Raw genomic sequence first — 7872 nt, 5'->3', positions numbered from 1 at the left:
CTTTCATAAATTTCTCATAATCATAAAATAATGTTTTTTTTTAATTGTTCAAGTAATTTTCGAATAAACTATTTTTTTCGGTTTGCTTTTACCTTTTTCAAAAAAAAGGCCCGGTGCCCATTGCACCGCGATTATGTCACGCGAATTTATCTTTAACGATCTCGTGCTCTGTTGCATGGCCCCTCACTACCGTGCTTCCGTGACCCCAACCTCGAACCTCCCCTCCTTTATGCCTCCCATGTTTTTTGTGCGTGTTTGTTCGTTAAAGGGTACCATGGGAGGGAACGCACTAGGTTAACGTAGCCAAGGTAGCACACGCTCAAGGTGATGTAATAAAGGTTCAATGGAATTTAAAACTTTGCAAAAACAGACCATTTTCATTTGTCTAGAACAAAAAAACAAACATCTAAAACAAAAAATCTCGAAATCTTACCTTTATCACACAATCTTGACACGCATTTCGACTGCAAATGACAGCACGCAATCCAAAGTTATGATTTGTTCTGTTTGTCGTTTCGCCTCAACCGTGAATGAATGGAACGCTATGAGCGCGATCCCAGCAGGCTTTTTAACGCATGTTTTGTGCGATGATTGACAAGTTCGATAGTTCACTTTATTGCACCTCAGGAATGTTAATTAGCGTGTACACGAGGTGCTTCTAGGGTGGGAATGTTTTGAAGCTATTCAGATTGGTGTTCGGAAATATTCATAGTCTGAAATTGTTATTTTTTGAAGTGAATTGAATTTTAAAATAATTATTTTGATGTGATTTTTTCAGAACAAAATCATAGTTAAAAAATAAAATAAAAACTCCATTTCCTGACTCACACGCTAAACCATTATTGAGTGAGAACCACTAATTACTCAAAGCAACCCGTATCAATTCGCTATCACGACGGAGGGCCCAACCCCCTGTCCAAACAATTACCAAAGAGGAAACTTTCATTTTTAGCACATTTCGTCATCATGCATCGACCCTGCCCCTAACTTGGTAAACAACACCTAACAACATAAACCACCTTCAGTGAACCACAAAACCAAACCCTCGTTGTCGTCGTCGGATGGGCGTCAACGTCGTGGGACCTTATCGGTCCGTTCCCCCAAACGCTCCAAAGTTTCGTTTTCATTTGTTTTCTCAAGTGACATAAGCAGTGATTCACATGAATAATTTCAAAATTTAACAAAATTTCTGCCAGACTTCAGTTTGGGTTAACGTAAATTTGCTGGAGAATCTTTTTTAATAACTTTTTTTTCAATAAGCGTGTGACGTTTCGAAACGTCAAATCTTTACACGTTAAAGGAAAAATAACTAAACTCTGAGTTGAATTAACTTTGCTGCATAGGCTTCAGTGACGTTTCGATGTAAGCGATATTTAATAAAATAGCTTCAAAATTTAACAAATGAATAGAAAGTTAGAAATAAACAGACTTGATAGATATTGTCCTAAAATCGAGGATGTTTTTATTTTGTCCAAAAGTTAAAATTCTTTCAAACAAGTGCAAATTTTATGACATGTTTTTTTTTTGGCTGATTAGTGCTTTATCTATGACCAAAGGACCATTTTGAGTTATTAAACACACCGATAAAGCATATTTTTTCTGAGCACCATGATACTAAGATGCAAATTTATGCAATTTAATTTTAAAATAAATTTTGAAAATTCAGCTCACACTTTTTCTTGACAGTTTCTTGAATGACAGCTTGTTATGCTAGACCACAGTTGATTCATCGAATCACAGTTGATTTTTCAGTATTTTGCATGAAAATCTAAAAAAATGGCCATTCTCCGCCAACACACACAGCAGTTGTCCCAACCTTTCTTCGATTTGCGTGAAACGTTGTCCTGAGGGGTAATTTTTGACCCTGATTACGAATCCGAGCTCCATTTTTTTATACGACCCCTTCCATTTTCGAACATTAGAAAAAATACGTGTTTTCCAATAATTTGCAGCATGAAATGGTGGTGTTTGGAAGTTTGGTGTCAAAGAGATGTAAAGTTGGACGCCTGATTCGAAGGCATTCTCGGAATTCCGAAAAAAGTATTTTTCATTAAAAAAAAATCAACATTCTGCCATTTTTCGTTACTCAAAGATAACATCTATTGAGACATGTCATTTTAAGGCGATTTTGATGAATCTGCAATAACCCAGAAGGCTAAATGTTTCATTGAGAACAAAATTTGTCCTTTTAAAATTACTTTTTTTTCTAGAGTTTTTTTTTTTGCTTTTAGGGTGTTTTTAAATACCTATGAGCAGTTCTCTACGAAATCGATCTTTTTTTAAGATTTTTAATTTTTGTATTTTTAAATCCGGCTGAAACTTTTTTGGTGCCTTCGGTATGCCCAAAGAAGCCATTTTGCATCATTAGTTTGTCCATATAATTTTCCATACAAATTTGGCAGCTGTCCATACAAAAATGATATATGAAAATTCAAAAATCTGTATCTTTTGAAGGAATTTTTGATCGATTTGGTGTCTTCGGCATAGTTGTAGGTATGTATAAGGACTACACTGAAATAAAAATTATACACGGTAAAAAAAATTGGTGATTTTTAATTTAACTTTTTGTCACTAAAACTTGATTTGCAAAAAAACACAATTTTTATTTTTTTATGTTTTGGTATGTTTTAGGGGGCATAAATTGCCAACTTTTCAGAAATTTCCAGGTTGTGCAAAAAATCTTTGGCCGAGTTATGAATTTTCGAATCAACACTAATATTTTCAAAAAATCGCAAAAAAAAATTAACTTTATTTTTCGATGTAAAATCAAATTGGCAATCAAAAAGTAATTTAGTGAAATTTTCATAAAGTGCACCGTTTTCAAGTTATAGCCATTTTTAGGTAACTTTTTTGAAAATAGTCGCAGTTTTCCATTTTTTTAAATTAGTGCAAATTAGTGACTCATGGCGGTTTCAAAATAAAAAAAAACAAAATTTCTGTTTACTAGACCTTTTTTCAAAAAACTCTAGAAATGTCAACAAAACATTGAAAATATTTTTTTGAAATCGATGATTTAAAAAAAAACTTAAACAATTAAAAATAAATAAATCGTGATTTTTTAAGCTTAAAATTAATGTCACGCTTTTTACTTAATCTGTTCTAATCTGTTTTAAATCCTATTTTAAATAAAAAAAACTTCAAAAATATTTGGAAATGTTATAATTACTTAAGAGTGTATTTAAGCTAAATTTTACAACCAAGCTTGACAAAAAACAATCAGATAATGTCCAATAACTGCCTTAAAACATTGTAGACAGTTGCTGCAAGAAGAGCCTCCAAACGAAAAACAAACAAGAAAAACTTTGTTTTCTCTGGGTTAACAAAATAGCATCCAACATGTCAGCAACAATTGGACCGAATATCAATACCAAAAAAAGAAACAAATTGGATTTTCGAGAAACATATTTTTGATTTAATCTAATTTTTCTTCAACATAGTTATTTTCCGAAATTTAATTTTAACCTTGCCTCAAAATCGAAATAGATCGAAAGCCCATTTTCAAGACACAGATTTCTAAATATTTTGATCACATGTTTGTATGGATCGCACGAACTAACGAATCTTTTAGTAACGATGTAAAATGGCCGATTTGGTCATAAAAAGAAACTTCTGAGAAAGTAAAAATTGAATCGAAAATGTAAAACTTAATCGTTGTTTGATATCTCAGAGAATTACTCAACAAATTTGAGAATTTGCCAAACGTCAAAACATTACACGCTTACGAAAACAAAGCCAAACCTTGAGTTAAATTCACTTTTGCTGCATGGGCTTGAGTGATATTACCTCAACAATTTTGTAACGTTGTTGAATTACGGAAGTACCGATGTCTCCGCTCTTGATTGCTTGCGTAAACATGCAGGGTACGGCCACAATAGAGGCGGGTTCGCTTGGCGTGGCCAATCCAATATACAAGCTGTTATGAATACCCACCCGAAAACAAACGATTGAAGAAGCACACGTGGTCGCCGCCACACCGCATCAATTGCGGTGTGGCTGACTCTTCTGCAATCGCAACCGCGCCCGTACGACACGCCAGAAATTTAATAAATGCTTCTCCGCTGGCGAGACTAGGTCAACCTAGAAGCGACGCCGGTCGTTGATCGCTCCAAGAAAGGTGGCAAGCATCTGTAATTTGTTGGGCGTGACACGGACGCCCCTTCTCCGTTTGGAACCGTTTCGGGAGACAACTTTGGACGCGTCTTCTTTTTTTCTAGTCGTTTTTGGGTCGGCGATGCAGCGTTGAATATCCAAAAGTTAAATATTTGTCTTGTACATGTGCTACCTGTTTGCACTTCCTGAAAAAAGGGGTGCAAGCTAGCTGACGACAAAGTACCTAACACACAAGTGTTACATTATATTGTGTGCTGGAAAGTAGTTTATGGCTCCAACTTTCTCCAAAGACCAGTCACGCTCGCACGTGGGGTGCCCTTTGACCGTTCCCGGTTCCCGCCTTATCCACTCGAACGTTCAATTATTCATCAAAACCGCACTCGTGACCTTCTCGCTAATCCTTTCCTTTTCCTATCGCGGCAGGTTCGGCAGGCGTGGTCCACCGCAAGTCCAAGCCCGTCAACAGGACAAAAAAAATCCCGGAATAATGCTGAGGCGCTATGGCACCAATCGCGCCCAGTATTTACGCTGCCATCGTGACCTGTCTGGGATTTGCGTGCTTCGCGCTGAGTGCCACCGCCGTCGGGCTGCCGGTGTGGGGCCGGTTCCGCAGCCGGACACGTAAGTGCGACACGCAACCACGGTGGGAAGGATTAATGTCTGAGGTTGGGTTTTATTTTCTCTTGTTGCAGCCGGCTTCGAAGACCAGGGATACTTCGGCCCGTGGAAGCTCTGCCGCCAGTTGACTTTTAGGGAGCGGTGCGGCAACGGAGTGTCGTACTTTAAGCCATCCGGTACGAAAGAGGTTCAGTTTCTATCAGAAGACTCAATCTCTAATCCAATTTCCCCCTCATTCCAGATGCCATCTTCGCGTCCGGCCTGCTGGCCACCTTTGCCTGCGTCGCGTTCGGCCTGTACTGCGTGCTGTGCATCCTGCAGATCGCCATGATCTCGTCCCGGGACAAGATCGTCATGCGATACACAACTCTAGTCGTTCAGAAGCTGCTGCTGGCGCTGGTCGGAGCCGTGCTGGCCCTGGTCGGTGCCATCCTGTTCGGGGTCACCGCCGACAGTAGCCGCGGCCAGTTCGAGGTGTCCCGCGGAGCGTCCTTCTACCTGCAGCTGGTCGTGGTAGGACTCTCGCTGTGCCTAGCCGTGGCGGCCGTGCTGGATCTCGTCCTGGCCCGGAGACCCGGCGGCGATCCCACGATGCTGCCGACGGTTTCGATCGCCGGCAGCGAGAGGTCCACGCCGACCACCGTCGTCAACCCCGGCTACCGGGACAACGGGCGGGGTGGCCGCGGCAGTCGAGTTGGTGAGTTTCTTTGTCGGTTCGAATCTTTTGCAAGCACCCTCAACAAACGTCAAATCAATACAAATTGCTGCCGGATCTCTCCCGGACGTATCACTTCGTGAATCAGCCAATTCACGTTTTGTCGCTGCAAAATTATGATTTCAAACTGAAGTTTGTTGTTTACTTTCGTCCGTGACAGTTGAAGTTGAAATCGCGTTCAAAAACTTCCGCCTGCTTCTATCAAAAAGTCTGCTCACATCTCACTTTAGGTGACCCGAGCAGGAAATAATTTTCCACCCGTTTCAATCAGCTGTCAAATCAAGATTCATCAATGTGAGGTAGCGCCTGCTACGATTTGCACTTTACACACTCAAAATCGCTTGATCCAGACTCAACTTTAACGTTGTTTTCCCACCTTCCCCAGGCATCTCCGTGACGGATTCGTCCGGCCGGCCGTACACCGGCGGCAGCACCGCCACCATGGCCTCGGGTAGCGTCCAGTCGATGAACACCACCCTGACGTCGATGACGGGCTCGAGCACGGTCAGCACGACGGCCACGCCGCTCCGGTCCAGCCTGAAGAAGCCCAAACCGCCCAGCAGCACCGACACGCTCGGCATCCAGAACCCGGGCTACCAATCGCCGCGGCTGTCCCGCAACGGCAGCGTCAAGAAGGTCCGCATTCAGACGCACGACACCGAGGTGTAGTTGGTCGTGGGAAACGCGCCATTTTTCGCTCGATCTTATTTTTTCGACCCCCCGGGTAATTATCATCCGGGCACTGTGCAAGATGTAAGATAGACACACACAAGGTTTCAACTGCTCTGCAATACCTCTGAAAACGGTAGCAGTTTCTGTTTAGTAGACGAACATCTATATATTTACAAAGGGGCACGTGGAGATGAATGGATTTCATTGATGAACGCTAATTTAATATCGGTCCGTCCCGGCACGCAAGGTCACACCGGCGATCTTCAATCGAGTACTGTTAGAGGAATGCATTTTCTTTCCAGTACAAACCCACTGTAAATTTGTAACCAGTTACGTGCACCAATCCAATTTTCTCATCAGCCAGTAGAATTAAATCGAAATCAAGTAAATGTACAAACTTACATATCTAACAAAATTTCTTTAAAATGCATGTGTGGAACACTTTTCAAATTAGTCGTCTTCCTTTCAACACTCACACAAAAGCCTTAATTTGGCAACACTGCTGTCACTTTATGACGCCATAATGGCGTCAAAGCACGTGGCACACTGCGCGTTCTGAGAGAACGGTTTGTTTTGCGTCGAAATTTGTTAGCGCGTTTTGTTTCATTAGTTGTTTTTTTTTTTTATATTAGGGCATGTTGAATAATTTTACACGCTTCTTTTTAGTTCGAACACACGCGTCGTTTTATCAACGAAGCAAAATGCACTTAACACAGAAGGAACAAAGCCGTCCGAAATATTTAGGTAAAAATCACAAACTTAGCTTTAGTGGAAGAAAGCAACTTGCAAGAGTATATCGCATAAATATTCATATTTAAAAGTATTTATTTTAGCGGGAGCCCCGTAAAATGAACTACCTTTGAACACTACCTTTTCTCGATGTAGTTTAAATAGTGAAAAATTTTCTAATCAAAACTTGCTATAAAATATAAGCGATTTAGATCAATTTGAACGAGAAGAAAGAACAAAAACCATACTTTTTTTATAGGATAGCCTTTATCATCCGTCCAAATAGAGGAAACATATAGCTTTCAAATATCTACCACAATTCGGAACACTAATGACGAACGAAACTCTAATTGTGAACCTGTGATTAATCGCTAAATCAGAATAAATCGGCATTTAAACGAAAAGTTAGGAAAATCAAGGAAGAGTTTTTCTTTTCTTTTTTTTTTTCTGAAACATTCCGAAAATGTTCCATTTTGTATTGTATCGAGAAATTAAAAGTGCAACATGGAGTTAAACTTTCTGTCAAGCTCCTGTGAAGTTTACCATGACAGTTGCGAAAGTTTAAACTCCATGTTACCGGCTCACATCTCTCTTTTTAATTTCTCGATAGTAATTCGGTAATTTAAAAAAAAAAATCTGAAAGAAAAAACGAAACGAAGTTGACTTTATAGCTGTCGGCCACCATTGCTAGTACCAACCACTAGTGTCTTCCTTTTTATGTACAAGGACTTTGCCACCCTGGGCTCCTAAGTGTATGAAAGTACGGCACGGAGCTACGGCGCCGAATACCCATATTTACACAAAGAATTTTAGAGCGCCCGCCGCGGGATTCGAACCGGCGACCTCTGGATTGTGAGTCCAGTGCGCGGTTCGATTGATCCACACGGGCGGGACAAAAGGTTCTCCTAATTCAAACATTGCAAATCGTACCAAACCAAAAGTTTCCAAGACTTAAGTCAGTAGAAAAATGAGGGATGTTAAGGTGAAACTGAAGAAGACTTATTTTTCTCAAGATTGATTATTCAACA

General features: G+C 40.4%; 1 protein-coding gene across 6 annotated transcripts in view; it reads left to right on the top strand.

Annotated features, from left to right (window-relative positions):
- Positions 1–7262, top strand: part of LOC6047045 — a 16952-nt gene extending 9690 nt beyond the window's left edge. For all 6 annotated transcript variants that reach the window (XM_038248254.1, XM_038248253.1, XM_038248252.1 and 3 more), the window contains 4 exons: positions 4534–4731; positions 4803–4904; positions 4970–5425; positions 5829–7262. In XM_038248254.1, coding sequence (XP_038104182.1) covers positions 4611–4731; positions 4803–4904; positions 4970–5425; positions 5829–6112 — 963 coding nt within the window. In that variant the 5' untranslated portion in view covers positions 4534–4610 and the 3' untranslated portion in view covers positions 6113–7262. The remainder of the gene's footprint in view (positions 1–4533; positions 4732–4802; positions 4905–4969; positions 5426–5828) is intronic.
- Positions 7263–7872: the final 610 nt, after the last annotated feature.

The sequence above is a fragment of the Culex quinquefasciatus genome, chromosome 1, assembly GCF_015732765.1.
Source record: "Culex quinquefasciatus strain JHB chromosome 1, VPISU_Cqui_1.0_pri_paternal, whole genome shotgun sequence".
Classification (NCBI taxonomy): domain Eukaryota; kingdom Metazoa; phylum Arthropoda; class Insecta; order Diptera; family Culicidae; genus Culex; species Culex quinquefasciatus.
The sequence above is the reverse complement of the archived record's forward strand: the minus strand, read 5'-3'. Positions and strand labels throughout refer to the sequence as shown.